Genomic DNA, 19,594 nt, shown 5'->3' on the forward strand with positions numbered 1-19,594 from the left:
CAGGGATATAAAATTGCGGGACTATTCACTATATCTTTAGTGCCGGCATTAATTTTAGCTGAGACACTAGATTCCTATTATTTAATAGACTCGGTTTTGGCCAAGTCCTAATACGTGTTTATCTATCTCTAGAGACGTGTCTTCACTTTGATATATGATTCTGGATTTTGGATCTTGGTTTCGATATGACCGAAGTTCAAAATCAGAAAGAGGGAGGAGATAAGGTTTTAGCCTCGAAGAACAGCTGCCGTTTCTAAAACCTAAGTCCTAGAGTTTATGTTGCCAACAATTCGAAAACAAAATTCATTCTCCACTGTTATCAATCTCTATTTATCCATTCAGCTAATTCTACCGAAGATTTTATTGATCGATGAGGTCTCACGGAGATTTTTTATTGGACACGGCTTACATTCAATCATGTTTGATGCAACTGCTTAATACCCGCGCCTACGATATACCCATTACAAATTTACCGCCAATTTTGGTTTCCCACGATCAACACTACTCCACTCCCTATTTTCTCTCCATTATTTCCTTGTTTGAAACCGCAGCAGTGTTGAAGGGATTACATGAAGCCAACTGCAAGTTGTTTTCTCTATCTGATGTTAATCAAGCAAAATCCTTCCATTCCCCTGTAACTAATATATTAAAAGGTGAAAGCGTCAACAGATGATTACAAGGTATTCTCCTCCTAAAATCAAAGCATTCTCTTATATTTTTTTGGGGTCATTCTCCGAATTCGGTATCTTATACTACTCTGATCAATGGGCTGGTGAATTGGGTATTACATACAAGGTGCTTGATGAAATGTCAAATAATGGGATACTGCCTGATTCTCACACTTGCAGTATATTTTAGAAAGAAAAGATTAAGTGTTGTCTTTACCTTTGGTTTTGCATTTCTTTATTTGTTGTCTTTTATATTTATTGCGTCATCTCTTTCCTTATAGTTGTTTTTATAGGATTTGAATAAGTTAACTAAGGGGCTAGTGATATCAGGTGTTAGGGAGACCTCTGCATTGGCCACAATTAAAGAAGAAAAGGAAGATTTAAATGGCTTGAATGGTTATGATATTTGGTATAGTGAAAGCGCTTCATTTAGCAAATACTAGTCGGTCTCTCATTAGTTAACCACATTTTTTCATGCTAAAATCGAATAGAAATCTATTTTCATTAGTAATAGCAATACTTCATTAGTAATAGCAAATACTAGCCGATCTCTCATTAGTAATAGCACCTTGGATATGTTTGTAATTTTTCGTTATTGTCTTTACTAGTAATCTCGAACTTCAGATATTATCTGTTCTTGGATATGTTTGTAATTTTTTGCTCCTAGCAGCGTATATATTATCTGTTCTTGCAGCTCATTTCATGGATACTTCAGACACAGAGTCTGATGGCGGGCAAGAGTATTCAGATTCCCACGCGAACAGCAGTCAGATTCCCACAGCGAACAATCAGGTTTGTTGTTTAAGTGTTTTCTTGCAGTATACATGGTTGATTCGACCAAAAAATTTTGACAATATAAAGATCCTTAAGGTTGTACCGCGCCAAACACTTATCAATTCGTTTTTCTTTTCGTTTTTTTTTATCTCAAGTTTCAAGTGAAGATAACGTGGATGCAAATAAAGGAAAGCGGGGTAAGACAAGATTACCAAAGCTTTTAAGGGATACTAATGGTGAAAGGCGGACTGTTACTTATGATGAAGCCAACCAAGCAACCGGTAAAAATGGTTGCTTGCTCTCAAGTTACATAGGCAGCGAAGTTGGTCCAAGTCTTGGACTGAAGTATACCTGTTGGAAAGAAGTTCCACCTGTAGTGAAGAAAAAGTTATGGGAGGACGTAACGGTATGTATTAATTAATGAAATGCCCAATGTTAAAATCCCTACCAATGTTTTATATATATATATATCACTTAGTCGATGTTTATTTACCTCCAGTTTAAGTTTGATCTCGACGAATCAAAGAGGAAAGATGTATTGAGACAATTTTCTGACTTGTGGCGAGGATGGAGGAAACGAACTGCTGCAAAGCATGTTACCCCATTCGAAAAAAGCCGAAAAAAGCTTAAGAATGTTCCTTCAGATTTAAGAGGTTTTGTAGAACAAGAAGAATGGAAAGAGTTTGTAAAACGGAGATTGAGCGACAAAGGCAAGGTATGTCAATTGAGCTAAACAAGATTGGGTCGAGAATTATTTTGTTACTATATAGAGCTAATACATTTTTAATTTTCAGGAGTTGTCTGAAATTGGCAAAACGGTACAAGCTCACCACAAATATCCGCATAGGATGGGACGAAGGACCTATGCTGGATTAAAGGACAAACTGGTTTGCATTCATAAGTTTTTTTTTGTTTTTTTTTAATTTGTGAAGTTAAATGTTGAAATTAATTGCTGAGAGAGCTCGTGTATACATTCTCATTTTTTTCCATCTGTTTTTTACTTGAGTTCGCTATCTGCTTCCAAAGTTTCTAACTTCAATTTTGTTGTGTTCTGTCAACATAAGCTTTTAGATGAAATATAGTGTTATACAACATAAGCATCATACTGATATTAATGTATTTGCTGTACAGAAAAGAGAAGGAAAGTGGACAAGTGATTCACCCCCTCCACGAGAATTATTATGGATACTTGCACGCCAAAATGAAAATGGGGAGTATAAGACTGATGAGATTGGTGAAGTTGCTGCTCAAATTGTAAGATAGACAACTTCAATTTAATTATACACAAGTTCTATTTTAAAATAAGTAGATATCCAGTTTAACTCTTTATGTGTGCAAAATTTTTTTGTAACAGGATGACTGCTCGAAAAAGATCAAAGAGGGTACAATTGTCTGTGAAGGTAAGACAGATGCCCTTGTAAAGATTTTGGGTGAAGAACATGGTGGAAGAGTAAGGGCTGCAGGTACAAGAGTGACCCATAGTCAGTATTTTGACACTCCTCGACAGCGTGGATCATCAAATAAAGATAATCTGAATAAAATCAGAGAACTGGAAGAGCAACTAAGAGTGAAAGATGTACAAGCAAGAATAAGTGAAGAGAACTTGAGAAAAGAATTCCAACAACAATTGGAGGAACAGTCACTAGACACAGAGAGAAAATTGCAGAAACAATTCCTTCAGTTCAAAGAATTATTGGGCAAATCCCAATATGATACGATTCAGCCACCTATGATGTCCTCAGAAAATGTCCCTGCCTTAGTGAGTTGTTTTTTTAGTTTATTGGGTTAATCTGGTTTGATCGTTTTTGAACACCTTAATGGAAATGGCATTGCAAATTTTTCAGGGTGCTGAGGATAAGGACTTAGCTGAAACTTGGGGGGAAGCTGTTCACGATCCGAAAGGAAAGGCCCAAAATATTCGGGTTTGTCAAAATTTGAACTTTAGACATATACTTATTGTTCTTGTGTACGAGTACCTTTGTCGTAATCGAGTTGCAGTAACCAATCAGGATATATTGAGAATGATAAAAAAAATTTCGTTGGATATCAATTTTTTAGAGACATAATGGGGCCAAAAGCTCTAAACTGGATGCTAGAAAGACGTCTCAAGAATTGAACAGTACATCTATCCCGGCCTCTCTTAAAGCGCCCGCCCAAGTGAGTGTTTTATTCGGTTTATTTTCTACATTTTTTATCCTCAAATGTTTGGAATCTTGTACCTAATTATGATATGGTGATAAATCATAGTTTATTTTGTTGATCCTGATTTTGTTACTCATTTAATTTATCTAGGTACCTAATTCGATGCTGTCCTCAAAAAAAGTGGTTGCACAGGTGAGTTGTTTAATTTGTTAGAAATCAAACCAGATTAATTGATTATGCAGGACATTCATATGTTATTATATGACGTCTGCAGCCACCAACAGGACCACCTCATCCGCCTTCTAACAGGGTAAGTTTCTTAATCTAAAGACCCCCTAATGGCGTTCTCATCTGAAACTAGATAACTCCAAATATAATTTTATATTTGTCATGTAGAGCCATCCGTGTGAATTGTACGACAAAATCAGCAGGGTTGTTGCGCTGGGACATGTTATTCACAGCGACTCAAAAATGATTCATGGAAAAAAAATGCGTGATGATTGTTTGCGTGTGTCGGTGGATTTTGTGGAGATAAAAACTGCAATACTTCCATATCCATCTGGTGATATTGTTACTGTGTATGATGCCCGTGAAAGTGTTGTTCAATGGCCAAAACACTTGGTGGTCCTTGTCGGAAATGTATTTTAATCTCTATTTTTTTTCAATTATGAAATCATTTACAGCGTAGTTTAATATCTCTTTTAGGTGTTGGTCGTCTTGTACTTGAACTTTTTTATTGCAGGGGCGAACGAGATTGGATGCATTTGATGAATTTGTTAAGAGCAAAAGAAGTGTTCAGAAGCAGGGCTGCGATCAAAGTTGAGTTGCATCGCGATGTGTTTGGTCAAACTGTAGATGTGCCTATACATATGGCACTAGAAGATATTGAGTTTGTTTGCACGTCTCAGAAACTTACGAACAATGCTATAGTCTTATTCATCCGGTAAGTCTCTGTTGATTGTTGCTTTCATAAATAATTACTTCTTTTTGACTAGCTAATGGTATGCTATTGGAACTCGTGTTTTTATTGTTCCTAGATTTTTGTATGAAAAATTGGATGGCGATGCACGCAAAACCAAGTTCGGATTTATGAATCCAGCGGCAGTTCACTTTTCAGTCAATAAAACAGAACTCGTGAAAAGTGTATTAAATAGACTGAAAGATTCAGTGCCGAGTCGAAAATACATATTTATTCCTTGTAATACAGGGTAAGCGGAAGATGCATTGCATTATTCATCTCGAATTTAGATATATTTTTTTCTTCAGAATTTAACCTTAATTTGCATATCAAGTAAAAAAACTATTAGAGTTAGGGTATCCTTGTTTTTTTTTTGAAGCATAGTTAAGGTATTCTTTGATATCATCTGGTGTTGCTGACATTGCTTTTGCATACTTGCATATACTAACTTATTCTCTGTTCACTTTGTAGAATTCATTGGGTACTAATTGTATTTTTCGATGGGGTATTTTATTACTTAAATTCGTTGGATGAGAAGTGTAGATACAAACTAGAGGAGCAAATGAGCACGTAAGTTGATTTTGGGTTTGAACTTTTTTGTATGCATAGAAGGAAAAATGCTTAAACTCATGGCACTTCCATTGAACGATTTGTGAAACTAGTATCCAGTTTTTAATAAATATATCTCTTTGTTCTTCACCAGTGTTTCAAAAGCTTTAAGAAAATTAGGTGTCAAACGATCTGAAGAGAAAGTATTCTGGGTGGACGTGAAGGTAAGAAAAAGAAACTTAAGATTAATACCATTATTTTACCATTATTTTGTTAACTCTTAAAGAGTATGTTTCAAATACGTAGAATTGATACATGCAGCACAACCCTAAACAAAAAGGAGATTGGGAGTGTGGATTTTTTTGATGCTATATATGAAGCACATTATAGAAAGTTATGACACTTCAATGAGGAACCCTAAGGAGGTAGTGATTCAACTTCTTCATGCAGCTCAATATGTTTCCACGATGTGATACTAAAAATGTTTTTAACAGAGCTTACATGTGTTTGAACTCTTTGACTGCAGATGTTTAAGTCGGGGATGAACTATGGTACGACAGAAATTGATGAAATCAAAAGGGAGTGGATGGATTATATTTCACCAATTCTTGAGAAGTATGAGAAAACAATTTGATGTTTTTCACCAATTCTTAAGAAGTATTGAGAAAAAAATTGTTGTTTAGTTTGAATTAATTAATTTAATGACGTTTTAAATACTGTCTTCCCTAGCTCCTTATTTTAGTTTGAACTTTAAAGGATTGGTGCAGCTATGATGCAAATGGTGTTCCTAAGTCTTAACTGTCTGATATTGTGTTCATTTTTCTTCTCTCTTCTTTTTGTTTTAATTTTAATCTAAATTTATAATGCAAATGGTGCTCATAATTCATTTTGAATAGGATATCCTTCACTGCGCATGAGAGAAACTTTAAAAGGGGGATCTGTGTGAAGGAAAACTTTACAGGTTTCCGTGATTACTTAAACCAAAGATAGATTCTGACAACATGTGTTTCGATCACATGTGAGGCATGTACTAATTGAGTGAGAATATTTTTGGTCAAAGTGCTCAATTTTGGGAGCATGGAATTGAGTGTGAGTTATTGCTAAATGGCAAAAACAAAATAAAGATAAGACTTTTTAGATAATTAACATATTTCAATACATACAAATCAAAATAGGGATTACATGTTCGCTTACAAGAATAACAAAAACATCAAAATGCAAGATAATTAAGACCCTAATACAAATAAGACATCTATAAGTATATCGCGAAGAGAAAGAACAATAAACCGTAATGATATCCAATTTCTTTTTATGTATAAGGGAGAGATGATGTTATGTTCTCAACTAAATTTTGACCATTTAATCTGATTATATTCTTCTTCGATAAGAGATGCTCATAAAATAAAGGAGTAGTTTTCGAATAAACTTGTCGATCCACACGAACGCAGATGCCGATAGAAAACGACGTCATAATGAATCGTCGATGTTTTTATTCGAGAATAGCAAGCCATGAACCAACCATTAAAATTTGAAAAACTCTCCCCAAAACGGCGAAGAAATATGTCAAAAACACGAAAAGTGATGTAAACGCATCTTATTCAGTTACCTACTACTACCAAAAACTTGAAAAGACAAAGAATCTTTGCTCAAATCTAGCCCAAAGGGAACAAATTTGTGCAAAACGGTTCTAGGGTTGTTTTTTATAAAGGGAAGAGAAAGAGAGAAAAGAGAAAAAAATCTCAAGGTCTTATTAACACCTTTTATTTAAATTTAGAGACAAAAGATGATTCAGATTTTAGACTGAAGACACAGGGTTATGAAGAAAGTCTAGATCAGACTTTCTACTTTACCCCCACTTAGTCATGTCATTGTTCTATATGACCTTCATCCTTGCATTGGATATGAAAATTTGGTGAAAAAGATATTAAATCCTATATGTCATGCTTTTTTAAAACCTTGGCCCATTGCATTGGAGATTCTCTAGCTAAGTTTATTTTTTGGGTTATATTGTCCAAGTTTTGAATCACTTGATGACTTTCGAATAACCATATCTCCGGTCAAGTGAGAGGTTTCATGTCACAATGTTGTATTTCAAATGTAGGTTTCGGGTTATGAGGAAATGCTTGAGATAGAAAGTGGATTTCGGGTCACATTACTTAAAATTTGTATTGCATGGATGATTATGGGTCACAAGTTTCGAGTCTGTGATAGGTTTCAAAGGACTTATTCCTTCTTCTTTTTTGGTGAGAAAGTTACCTTAGATTTAACGAAGCGGAGGGTTCATTAAGGGTTCATTAAGACTTCTTTCAGTTAATGGTTCCTTCCTAACAAGGCTATCCAAAAAATAAGGAAAGGAGATCCAAATATCCTTGACATAGTATTTTCTAGCCCGACGTGTAAGTCGGTCTGCTAGATTGTTTTTTAACAAGCCTTATAGTAATACACAACAATTTTAAAAGAATGACAACTACAAAGATTACATCATACTTTAACTTCCAAATGAACCATATAACAATAGCACATATACTTGGCCAACTAATAACAAAAGGGGATATGCCAAGGGTATGATCATGCCAGTAAAGAAATAACTCATCAATCTAATCTAGATCAGTAGTAACTAGATGTTGCAGAGAAACCCCAAACCAAATATGAGATGCAATGGGACACTTAAATAATAAATAAATGCATAACAAACTCTTCCTCATTTTAGCATAAAGGACATTTATCATCCATGTAAGGCTTATAGAACTTAAGAAAGGAATTAACAGACCGCATCGAGCAAAGATTTTCCACATGAAGAACTTTATTTTCGGAAGACAATCAATTGACCAAACTTTCCATATAAAACAAGCACTTCCAAAGTACTATTCTCATTCATATAAATCCTGTAAGCTGATTTAATCTCATTTTTCTCTTCCTGATATACAAACTTCCTGATTTATTTCAATTTTGATCCAAATCTATCGGAATTGATCTGATTTATTCAGATCTTCCAGATTGATCGGGTACAACCATTAGTTACTAGTATTATTAAATAAATCATCGTTTTCTCAAACGATCTTAGGGTGTAAATATGATTATGATATGTATTTTTTTAAAAGCGGCCATGATTCTATGATTTTCTGAAGGTACATGGCTAACAAGAAGTGATCGTGATAGCGATGATTTGGGGATACTATTCCCTTCTGGGACACTTTACTCTTAAAGAATAAGAAAAATTAAATAGGGAATATTATTCTCCTCCGAGAAATTTTAATCTTAATGTAGAAGACAAATTCAAATGGCAGGAATTTATTTCACATGCCATATTTCAAATACCAGTTTCATCTATAAAACAAGATATATGTAAATTTTTATTGTTCCCATCTTTGAAGTATTTGGAATTGATGTATTCAATTTTGACATATTAATGAAATCAAGAGGTTTCCTTCCCCCATTTTTAGTATGAGGATACATTATTTTATCTCTTTGACTAAGATTCACCCTAATCGACCGAATTCTAATAACTTCTTTTGAAGTCAATGATGAGTTTGGATGTAGAATTTTAAAGGTGGAATTTATGAGTCTAGGGGATTTGGGGCAATAAAAGCGTGAACTAAGGTATTTTTTAAACTCAATTCCGTGGAATTCCATGGAAAGTCTTTCCTTGCCTCCTCCGGGAAACTGATTTCATGGAAACACTTTCCATGGAATTGTTTCCTTTCTCTGTTATCAAACACATCTATAAATTCTAGGAATTTTTATTGAGTTACCAAACACACAAAAAATTTACATGAATCCAAAATTTATAATCCCATAGGATTATTAATTCCTAGAAACAGTGAATTCTGAAAACAAACCAACCATAAATTTATTGTTGTTTGGAGACCTTCTTTACTCTTCAACCAATATTTATGCCTTAATATTTTGGATTACAAGTGGGATTTTGTGCATGGTGTGAGAATTTTTATTTTTTCCAAAATGTCCCATGAAATACTTATACACGTGCTTGTTCTACTGTAAACTGCATAGTACTTATATTCTCTTTCCATTTATTTTATTTTATTACTTTTATTAGGAGAGAATTCATCGTGGTGATTAATGTATTCTCAATCCTCCCCGTTATACCCTGTAATGGCGGAATCGAATAATCTAGAAGGAACCTCCCCCAGTTTCCCCACTAATTTTAGTTTAACTTAATATTCGTTTCCTATTTCTTCATCTTAGAAACATCCTGTTTCGAGTACTGGAATTACTCGAATTCGTATGGTGATAGTATTGGGGTTTTTTAATTTTACAGTGAAATCTTCTCCATTGTAACTTCCGTCAACAAGGTAATCTCTAAATCTTCAATCTAACTCATCTTTTCTTTTAGATCTGACTTATTTCTAACCCTTTATTAGATTTACTTTTCTTAAGTTTTAAATTTGAGTTTTTGGTTATCTAATTTTGTGTTTTTGTTTACTCATTGTTAGGGTTTTCCTACTTTATTGTAGGGTCGTGAATCCCCTTAAATGTGCTTGAGAAGAAGAGGCATAAGCTCTTAATCATTCCCCTAACTCATCATTTTTTTAAGGTATGCGTTCATAACTTGTTTTTTTTTTCTAGCAAAATGTTGAAATTTATTGCTGAGAGAGCTTGTGAATACATGATTCTCATTTTTTTTCTCTGTTTTTTACTAGAGATTGGTATCTCCTTCAGAAATTTCTAACTTCAGTTTTGTTTTTTTCTCTGTTGATATAAGATTTTAGATGAAACATAGTATTATTCAACATAAGCATCATACTGATATTAATGTATTTGTTGTTCAGAAAAGGGAAAGAAAGAAAACAGGTGATGCACCCCCTCCACGAGAATTAAAATTGGGATACTTGCACGCCAAAATGAAAATTGGGAATATAAAACCGATGAAATTCGTGTTTGTACAAAGTAAGTAGTTATCCTAATTTGTAATGTGTGCAAAATTTTGGTTTTGTGACAGGATGACTGCTCAAAACAGATCAAAGAGGGTACAATTGTCTGTGAAGCTAATACAGATGCCCTTGTAAATATTTTGGGTGCAGAACGTCCTGGAGAGTAAGGACCGCAGGTAGAAAAGTGACCCAAAGTTTGCTTTACTTTTCTAAAATTTTAATATTTGTGATTTTGTTTATCTAATTTGGGTGTTTGTTTGGTGATTGTTAGGGTTTTGTCCGACAACATTCATTTACACAGAATCTACGAGAATAAACTTGATAAGAAGGGGCATTAGCTCAAGCATTCAGAATGGACAAAATTTGGATGAGAATGGATAGATTATCACCCGAATACAGAGCAGGAGTTAACGATTTTATCAAAGTTGCTACTCAAGATGCACGGAGAAGGAAACTAAAGAAAATCTTTTGTCCATGTGAAATATGTGTTAACCATTGTCGTAAAACTGAAAGCGAAGTAAGATATGATTTGTTCCGCTATGGTATTGACCAGAGCTATACTTGTTGGACTAAACATGGAGAGAATCTTCATGCTCCTCATGCTAGTAGCTGTACTGTTAATTTTGAAACTCATACTTCTACAGAACATGAGTTTGAAGAGGGGCCATTGGGTAATATTCCAGACAGTACTATAGATGATGCTCCAGATTATGTTGCAGAGGCAACAAAGATGGTCGACGCGATACTAGAGGACTTTCCAGGTGATCGTAGAAAGTTTGAGAAGTTAATAGAGGATGCTAAGAAGCCTTTATTTCCAGGAGACTCGAAACTTACCAAGCTGTCGGCAATAATCAAGCTGTACAACTTGAAAGCGAAGCATGGAGTATCAGACAAGTTTTTTGGTGAGCTTTTAGATTTGTTGAAGAACGAGATGTTTCCTGATGGTAATGAAATTCCTTCTTCTACATATGAAGCTAAGAAATCCATTAATCCGTTAGGGTTGAACTATGTGAAGATACATGTATGTCCTAATGATTGCATACTATATAGGAAAGATCATGAAAAGAAAGAAGTATGCCCAACATGTGGGGAATCAAGATGGAAAAAGGATAAGATAACATTGAAGGAGTGCAAGGGGTGCCTGTAAAGGTTTTGTGGTATTTCCCGATCATTCCACGACTGAAACGTTTATTTTTGGTGAAGTACATAGCAAGAAAATTGATATGGCATGATCGTGATAGAAACAAAGATGGGTTGCTGCGTCATCCAGCAGATGCTGAAGCATGGAAGGCGATTGATGAAAGATACCCTGATTTTGCTGAGGATCCTAGAAATATTCGCTTAGGAGTGTCAGCTGATGGAGTGAATCCATTTCGTGGTAAGAAGAAAAGTTATAGTTGCTGGCCTATCCTAACAGTGGTTTACAACCTTCCCCCATCGTTATGCATGAAGAGAAAATTCATGATGCTTACAATGTTAATTCAAGGACCAAAAGAACCAGGCAATGACATCGACGTTTTTTTAGCTCCGTTTATTGATGATCTGAAATTATTGTTTGATGAAGGGGTCGAAGCGTATGATGCCTACAAACAAGAAAGGTTCACATTAAGGGATGTAGTTTTGTGGACAATAAGTGACTATACTGCACTCGGCAATTTGAGTGGCTGTACTGTTGGTGGATATGATGCTTGTGCAACATGTGGTGTGAATACACACTCCACATGGCTTAAGTACTCTAAAAAAGTTTCATACACTGGTCATAGAAAATGGTTACCGTCTGGCCATCGTTACAGATATCAAATGAAGCCATTTGATGGCAATCAAGAATTCGGTGTGGCTCCTGAACCAGTGAGTGGGTTACAAAGGTTTGAAGAGGCGAAGTCAATTGAAAATGCATGGGGAAAGAAAGGTAATGGCGGTAGAACATTGGGAAAATCAACAAGGTCGGAGTTTGAGGACGAGGATTCATCTAATCTGAAGAAATTGTCAATTTGGGCAAAAGAGCTTGAATACTTCAAATACAATCTTGTCCAACATAATTTTGATCTGATGCATATAGAGAAGAATGTGTGCGAGAGTTTAGTAGGGACATTGCTTAATGATCCTTTAAAAACGAAAGATGGTTATAAAGCTCGCATGGATTTGAATGATTTGAAGATAAGGCCTGAGTTAAAACCTGTTGTTGCAGGAAAAAGGATGTATCTTCCTCCTGCCTGCTACACATTGACGAAACAAGAGAATGTGAAGTTTTGCAAAACATTGTACGAGTTGAAGGTTCCACAAGGGTACTGTTCTAATTTTAGCAGTCTGGTGTCGCTAAAAGATAGCAAGTTGATTGGTCTCAAATCACATGACTACCATGTTCTTATGCAGCAATTCTTGCCACTTGCGGTTAGATCGATTCTTCCAAAGAACGTAAGAAATACCATCATTAGATTGTCATCCTTCTTCAAGTCAATATGCAAGAAAGAGATTGATATTGTTGAATTGGATAATATACAAAGGGACCTGGTGGAGACATTATGCTTACTTGAGAAGTATTTTCCACCGTCTCTTTACCATCATGATTCATCTCACCGTGCATCTAGTCAGAGAAGTGAAATTGTGTGGACCAGTCTTTACTCGATGGATGTATCCATTTGAGAGGTACATGAAGATTTTGAAGGGATACATTCGAAATAAAAATCGTGCTGAAGGTTGTATTGTAAATTGTAACGAGTTAGAGGAATTTGTTGAGTTTGCTGCCGATTGGTTGTCTGGCGTGGAAACAATCGGTATTCCTCCTTTAAAGTATACTGGAGCTAGTTCTTCGGAGGGTTCAAGTATAATATCAGATGGAAAACCATTACAAGGTGCTCAGGAGGATGTGGTAGATGGCGTATTATTGTCCCAAGCCCACCTCGTTGTGTTACACAATACTGAAGAAGTAAAACCCTACATAGAGTATGTCCTCCTCTTTTTCCTTTCATACAAGTTTATTAACTCAAGTCAGTGGAACTAATAACTTCTTTCTCACTGCCAGCCAACACATGTCCGAATTGAAGCAACAGTATGGAAAGAAAGCTAGAAATGAAGTATGGCTGCAAAATGAACACAATAAAACGTTCCGTCGATGGTTGAACAAAAAGGTAATCATTTCATCAATTTTCAGTGGTTTTTCAAATTTTCCATTTAGGTATATTTGTGCAGTTTAACTATGTTCTAATCAATTGGGCATCTCTTTCTATCCCTGATTAGTACGTACATCTATTTGCATCGTAACTGTGTTCCACGATTTCTAATCTAAAACATTAACTATGTAGGTCGAGAAGGAGTTGGAGAACGAAGATGAAATCATGGCAGAGGAGAAGAAGATCTCTAAATATCTTAGGTGGATATCACAGGGCCCGCGTCATTTAGTTGTAAAGTACAATGGATATGACATAAATGGATGCCGGTATCGCACTAAAAGTCGTGATGTTGGCGTAAACCAAAACTGTGGGGTTAGCCTGGAGGCGTCAGGAATGCACATTGCTAGTGCGAAGGTTTGCTCACAAAATCACATCGCGCTATTATGGAGTGATAAATGAGATTTGGGTTCTTGATTACCACTGCGTAAGATACCCGTGTTCTTGTGTGATTGGGTACACAGTGGTTATGGTGTCAAAACTGATGAACTTGGTTACACACTAGTCGACCTCAACAGATTAGGGAATAAAAAGGATACTTTCATTTTAGCTTCCCAAGCTAATCAAGTTTTTATGTAGAAGATCAGGAGATCCAAGGTGGTCTGTTGTTATATCGTGCCCTTTAAATGACTATATGGATGACGATGATGTCGATGAAATTGCTGAGGATGAGCTAATGTCTGAGAATCGTCGGCCAGAAGATAATATGGCAGTAGATATGAGCTCACTTTATGTGGACGACGATTCTGACACTTCTTATTTTCGCGATGATGGTCAGGGGATATATGTTGATCCCTGCTTTGAACAATAAGATGGTAGCAACAGCTGGTAAGAGACCCACCAGTTTCAGTATGTTAACAGTACAGTTTCGAAGAAGCTAGATTTGTTTTTAGTTTGTAATTTCACAAGCTGGTAATGTGCCCATAAATTTGATTATCTTTCATCCATGCTTTATTGTTGCAGGTAACTCCTCCTGCTTGTTATTATGAAGGGAGGGTGGATTTTGTGTGTAGTTGTCGTGCTACGGCAGATTCAAAATCGTTTACTTCCATTTCTGCATTCTATTTGCACATATAATTAAGTTCTTATCTTGTTTTACTTGTTATTTATGTTCTGTAATCCGTTGTACTGCCTTGGCAAGAATATCTTATAACTAGCTCGAATCACCAGCAGAATTTTGATGCTAGATAAGGGTTTTCTTGAAATGAATAGAAAGTGTTCATCAATATTCTGTCATCTCCCATTGATGTTCTAGTTTTTTCAGTGTTTTCTTATTGATTTTTTTGATTCTACAGTTAAGACTATGATTGAAGTTCAATCTTCACTTCTTGTTTAATGTGCTATGGCAGTAACACTCTGTCTATATAACGGACATCATAGACTTACGATGTTGACCTTTACTCTACTTTCTGCAAGGTACATAAGCATCAATAACCAAGGGCAATGAAGGTCATGTGCTAGTAGCGGTCATGTGATAGTAGCCAGCTGGGGGTATACCAACCCCTGGTTAGTCTTTTTTTCTTTTCATTTACCTTTCCATTATCTATGTTGGATATATTCATGTATGGTTGTACCATTAAATTCTTAAAACCTGTGGAAACAAACTACATTGTGCGAGGTAAAGAAAAGCGATGAAGATTTTTTCGGTTAACGGCAAGTACTGTTTTAAGTGGCTTGGAAAATATTATGCTTAACATGTTGGATGCTTCTTTGGTTAATATTAACCACCGTCCAAGGTCAGTTTATTTTTTACTTCTGAAAACTTACCAAAATGTGGAGAAGTACTCATGTCTCGTGATTTAGAATTTTGCACCTCAAAATGTAGGATTTTCACACATGCTAGTTTCATTACTACTACTGAAACTAATAGGAATTGGATCGCTGAGGAGTTGCGGAGTCTAGGGAGGTAGCTGGGGATTTCATCACTGAGGTTGTTGATCAGGTAATTTTTATTATAATATACTATTTTGATTTTTCTTTGTTGTTCGTTTGTTTTTCTAATCCTGGATCATTAGGTGAATATCTTGCCGGTAAGATGAGAAGTTTGGAGTCTTGGTCACTGATTATATCATGCTAGCTATTACATTATTTCTCAATGTGAATGTATAATATCTTTGGGAAGTCAATCAATTCAAATGCACCCTTTATCTCTTAGATGTGTAACTTGTTCTGTATTATAATTATCGACTCTACTTTTTTTTATCAATTCAGATCAATTATAATTCTAATTAATTTGGCTGAATTGATATTCCACATGCATTACTGATTTGAGTTTCTTCCTTCCGGTACACTGGAGATTTTATTGTGATTGCTTCAGCGAGGCACAGCTAAACTAGACTGGAGGTGACGTATATAGTATGGCTTTAAATGGCGTAAGTACATTATGCTGATTGAACTGAAATGACGTCAAGGTTTTTTATATATTGCTTTTTACTAGAAGCGAGACAGATACATATGTTCTCCCTTTGTGATTTATTTGGAGAGATTGATTGAACTGAAGGAATGCATATATGCAGGCTTGTGCTTGACAGCGATAGAATAGTGAAGATTGGGGATTTCGGTGTTTCAGCTTGTGTATTTGACAAGGGTGGCAGGCAACGCTCAAGGGATACTTTTGTAAGAACTGCATGCTCGTCAGTTGTTTTTTTTTCCTTCTAACAAGTTTTTTCTGAATGAAAATCTTCTGTTTCTTCCTTTTTTTTCCTTTTTTCATTCTTCACCGCTGTACACAATTGAATTTAGAAAACATTCCCATATTTTACGGGATGGCTTAGAAGTTTTTCAGCCGGGAAGTGGATACGATTTCAAATGAGTGGCTGTTTTTTATCTCTTACTGTACTGTATAACAGTTTTTACTCGGCAGATCTCGATTTTTTCCATGAAAACTACTGATACACAGAAAAACCCTTATCTCATATGTCTATAAGAACCACTATATACTCTTGTGAAGTTTCTTTGTTTATACACCTTGCACAGCTGATATCTGGTCATTTGGGATAAACTGCTGTAGAGTTGGCCCATGGACCATGGTCATGCTTCCTTCTCGAAGTACCCTCCGATAAAGGTAAACCAGTTTTTTGAATGCTCCCGTGAAACTATTTCAGTATTTCGGAAGAGCTTTTGACTTGTGTGTCTCTTCGTCTTTGTTGAATGTACTGCATCAAATACTGTCCCCATAATATATATTGTATGGATCAACTTCCTATTGACGGCTGTAGTTCTCGTTAGTTGAATTGATTGTAGCTACCAACCCTTGACCAGAGAATGAATAAAACAGTCAACTTGGGTGCTTAAGTGAGGTGTGTTCGGTAGAACTTAAACAAACTAAAGTTAAAATAGATTTTGGTATTTTCTCAGGTGGTTGGGGCTGCAGTACTTGTGAATGGCTGGCTATCTGATTTAGACCTACAACGGTTATCCGCAATGGAAAACTACTGGCACAGGTCTGAGCATTACGTTTATAGCTGAAGCTGCAGAACTTACGACAAACAAATTGTTTCATTCATTTTGTCATTGATATATCAGACCCGTAATTTAGTTGTAGTGTTTGATCTAAAAATCTGATAGAACAGTGAACCACACTAATTTGGTTACGTTTTAGGAACTTCTGGAAAAGTGTAAAGATATGCAAGAGGCAATATGCATTCAATTTCAGGCACACCAAGGTGCTAATGGAGATGCCACACATGCGGTGTCAGAGACTTAGATGCTCCATGAGACTTAAACGCACTAACTATATTCGCGTAAAGGTATTTCATTACTATGATCTCAATGAGTTTCTTGTTGGATAAATAAACCTCGCCTGTGAAGCTGGGATCAATACAATGCATGCTTTCCAGTAATACTGACATGGAAGTGCCTAGGTTGGGAGTTGTCTCCATCTCCGTGATTAGATTTTTGGTGGTCTAAGTTGGACATTACAAGTGGTACCAGCATTGTAAATAGGGATTTCATTATGCTTTCTTGTTAACAGTAAGCTATATATGTTTATGGAATTTTATGTCATGGATATAATAAAAACTCAGTTTATTGTTAGTTATGGCTTTTAAGACTTTTTTGGTGGTCTAAGTTGGACATTACAAGTGGTACCAGCATTGTAAATAGGGATTTCATTATGCTTTCTTGTTCATTCTTGTTAACAGTAAGCTATATATGTTTATTGAATTTTATGTCATGGATATAATATTTTAATTTCAATAAAAACTCAGTTTATTGTTAGTTATGGATTTTAAGACTTTTCTGGGTACAGTATTGATCTAATGTGTAGTCAACATTGGGGGATACTTGGACTAGACACGGTGGGTATTCCTGATCCGTGACCATTACACTGATTGGTCACGGTATGAAATGTTGTCCGTGACCAATGATCAAATTTGGACACGGTGTATGTTAGTTTCCCGGGTTTAAAAACATGAACTTGTCACGGTATAGAACGATATCCGTGTCTAATTGTGCGTATTGGTCACGGTGTCTAACAAAAGTACGTGACCAAAGAAATTGTGGTCACGGTGAAATGTACAAATTGGTCACGAAACTCACCGTGACCAAATGGGAAACACTTTTGGCCTCGCAGGCTTTGGACACGGTTTCTCAAAATTGAAATACCGTGACCGTAGATCTTTGGTCACGGTAAAAAACCGTGATGAAAAGGGATTTTTTTACTAGTGAATTTCTGCATCAAACCATGTCTGTGTACAATCGAAATAAATTAGTGCTTTCTGATGGTGATAGTAATGATGACGACGACTGCAAAGCTGCCGGCGGTGATGACGACGACGGTGGTGATTCTGCTGCTGCTGCTGAGGAAGAGGAGAATAGTGATGATGATCCGGTTGATGTTCCTTACTCTGAGAAACTTGGTAAGCACATATCTACTCCATACCCACTACCACAACCCCGTGTTCTCCCCTTCTCCAGATATTGTCCTAGTATTAAACGAGAGATTAGATTAGTATTCGATGTGATTTATCTCAGACTAATTGGGAAGTTACAGAATTTAGATGATAATCTGTCTGATGAAGAAGAAAATACTATTGGAGGAGAATTATCTAATCTCGAGGAAATGGGTTATGATGTAGTGAAACTAAAAGAAAGATTTATTCTATTGATGAGAGTGAAAGTTGTTGGTATGTTAGATCAAAGCAAGCGAGAAATGCGGGAAGAATTGAAAGGTAAAATTAGTGCCGAGAAGGTTCAGCGAAGAATTGCAAAGTTCAAGAGATATGATGAAGAGATAAAAGTTCAGCATCATGATTTGAAATTGGAATTGGCTAGAGTTAAATCTTTGTTGAGGACGACTAAGGGATGTGAAAATGGAAGCCGAAGATTACTCTGTCATGATTTTGGTTGCATCTAATTCAATGTTTTTAGGGAATTTTAACAAAATGCCATACTTTTGGTTTTCTGGTTTAACAAAGTGCCACTGTTTTTTTTCAAAATTTATAAAATACCACTGCTGTTATCTATTCCGTCAAGGCCCACATGATTGGTCATGTATAACTGACCTGGTCAATTTTTCATTCTGCAATTACTTATTTGTCCTCGTAGTCTTCTCAAATAGGTTTTCTTCTTTCTCCTCCAACTGAATTGAAACTGCACAAACAGAGAAGAGCTTCAACTTTATTCTAATTTTATTCTTCTTTAATCGAATCAATGTATCTACATCTGCTTCTTCTTCTCGTGCATCACTACCACCATCACCACTAAACAAGTGATTCTTCACCACACCATTTTTCTGATTTGCAACTACACCAGAAAAATAAATCTTTGGGGTTTTGAAAACTAAAATCATCGATTTCATATAAAAGTTCTCAATCAAATTATGATCAAGCTTAGATCTGTAAATATGTCATCTCAGCCTTACTTTTGAGATCAAAATCTTGAAATTTTTCTATCTTTAATCTTGATCGAAAATCGTTCTTCAGTCCTGTAACTAGTTTTTCTCTTTTAGGGTTCAATTTCTCAAATTCGGATGTCTTAAATTTGAACTCTTTTTGCTTATTTAGGGTCTTCTGATTTCAATTTCACATGCACATGAACTTGGTACTGGCTTATTGCCGTTGGTTTCAAGGATTAATGGAGACATTGGAGGCAGTGTCAGGAAGAGGAAAGATGGGTTTTCATTGAGAAGTGCAAATAATCAAGGAGAGTTGGGTTTCATTCAGATTCGAAAATGCAGAGAATAGCTTGAGCTTAAGGATGGAAATACAGGGGAAAAGAATCTTGTTTGCCGTCACTGATCTTTGGGAAGTAATTGGTTAAGGTTGATAGTGAGTTAGAGTTCTGAATGAGATTTGAATTGTTGCGTTCTTATTGACTTTGAATTTGCAGGGAAGGAATTGATTTTTGTTGGCTCCAATATGCAATTAGGACACAACGATTGTTAGTTTGCTAGACACACATTTAGTGCTCGACAGAATGCCTGAGTCGTCTTCAACTGCATAT

At 35.8% G+C, this 19,594-nt stretch overlaps 3 protein-coding genes and 2 long non-coding RNA genes across 5 annotated transcripts; all 5 read left to right on the top strand.

Moving 5' to 3' along the window:
- The first annotated feature begins 817 nt into the window (after positions 1–817).
- LOC113356976 lies at positions 818–3,007 on the top strand. Its single transcript, XM_026600225.1, has 10 exons — positions 818–847; positions 962–1,077; positions 1,277–1,313; positions 1,433–1,460; positions 1,598–1,848; positions 1,942–2,157; positions 2,237–2,329; positions 2,574–2,696; positions 2,797–2,923; positions 2,988–3,007. Exons 1-10 carry the CDS (start codon positions 818–820, stop codon positions 3,005–3,007), a joined length of 1,041 nt encoding a protein of 346 aa, XP_026456010.1.
- A 30-nt stretch (positions 3,008–3,037) lies between these two features.
- On the top strand, positions 3,038–3,601 carry LOC113334815. Its single transcript, XR_003352978.1, has 3 exons — positions 3,038–3,201; positions 3,287–3,364; positions 3,501–3,601. It is a non-coding gene; the product is annotated as an uncharacterized LOC113334815 (long non-coding RNA).
- Positions 3,602–3,851: 250 nt separating this feature from the next.
- LOC113334819 lies at positions 3,852–4,367 on the top strand. Its single transcript, XR_003352980.1, has 3 exons — positions 3,852–3,894; positions 3,981–4,223; positions 4,327–4,367. It is a non-coding gene; the product is annotated as an uncharacterized LOC113334819 (long non-coding RNA).
- Positions 4,368–4,394: 27 nt separating this feature from the next.
- On the top strand, positions 4,395–5,877 carry LOC113334823. The gene is made up of 6 exons (XM_026581043.1): positions 4,395–4,527; positions 4,622–4,792; positions 5,014–5,112; positions 5,246–5,315; positions 5,413–5,516; positions 5,618–5,877. The coding sequence occupies exons 1-5, from the start codon at positions 4,454–4,456 to the stop codon at positions 5,455–5,457; spliced, it is 459 nt and encodes a 152-aa protein (XP_026436828.1). The 5' UTR covers positions 4,395–4,453; the 3' UTR covers positions 5,458–5,516; positions 5,618–5,877.
- Positions 5,878–10,356: 4,479 nt separating this feature from the next.
- LOC113356987 lies at positions 10,357–12,626 on the top strand. The gene is made up of 2 exons (XM_026600232.1): positions 10,357–11,004; positions 11,187–12,626. The coding sequence occupies exons 1-2, from the start codon at positions 10,357–10,359 to the stop codon at positions 12,624–12,626; spliced, it is 2,088 nt and encodes a 695-aa protein (XP_026456017.1).
- Positions 12,627–19,594: the final 6,968 nt, after the last annotated feature.

The sequence above is a fragment of the Papaver somniferum genome, chromosome 1, assembly GCF_003573695.1.
Source record: "Papaver somniferum cultivar HN1 chromosome 1, ASM357369v1, whole genome shotgun sequence".
In the NCBI taxonomy this organism is placed as follows: Eukaryota; Viridiplantae; Streptophyta; class Magnoliopsida; order Ranunculales; family Papaveraceae; genus Papaver; species Papaver somniferum.

What these genes read in the sequence shown, in the direction of transcription:
- LOC113356976 (XM_026600225.1), top strand. Translation starts at nt 818, where the DNA reads ATGGGATACTGCCTGATTCTCACACTTGCA. An exon ending in TATTATCTGTTCTTGGATAT is followed by an intron (nt 1,314 to 1,432) that starts GTTTGTAATTTT and finishes CCACGCGAACAG; the next exon opens with CAGTCAGATTCCCACAGCGA. An exon ending in GTGAAGTTGCTGCTCAAATT is followed by an intron (nt 2,697 to 2,796) that starts GTAAGATAGACA and finishes TTTTTGTAACAG; the next exon opens with GATGACTGCTCGAAAAAGAT.
- LOC113334823 (XM_026581043.1), top strand. Translation starts at nt 4,454, where the DNA reads ATGGCACTAGAAGATATTGAGTTTGTTTGCACGTCTCAGAAACTTACG. An exon ending in TTTATTCCTTGTAATACAGG is followed by an intron (nt 4,793 to 5,013) that starts GTAAGCGGAAGA and finishes TTCACTTTGTAG; the next exon opens with AATTCATTGGGTACTAATTG. An exon ending in CTAGAGGAGCAAATGAGCAC is followed by an intron (nt 5,113 to 5,245) that starts GTAAGTTGATTT and finishes GTTCTTCACCAG; the next exon opens with TGTTTCAAAAGCTTTAAGAA.
- LOC113356987 (XM_026600232.1), top strand. Translation starts at nt 10,357, where the DNA reads ATGGATAGATTATCACCCGAATACAGAGCAGGAGTTAACGATTTTATC. An exon ending in TGAACTATGTGAAGATACAT is followed by an intron (nt 11,005 to 11,186) that starts GTATGTCCTAAT and finishes TTTTTGGTGAAG; the next exon opens with TACATAGCAAGAAAATTGAT.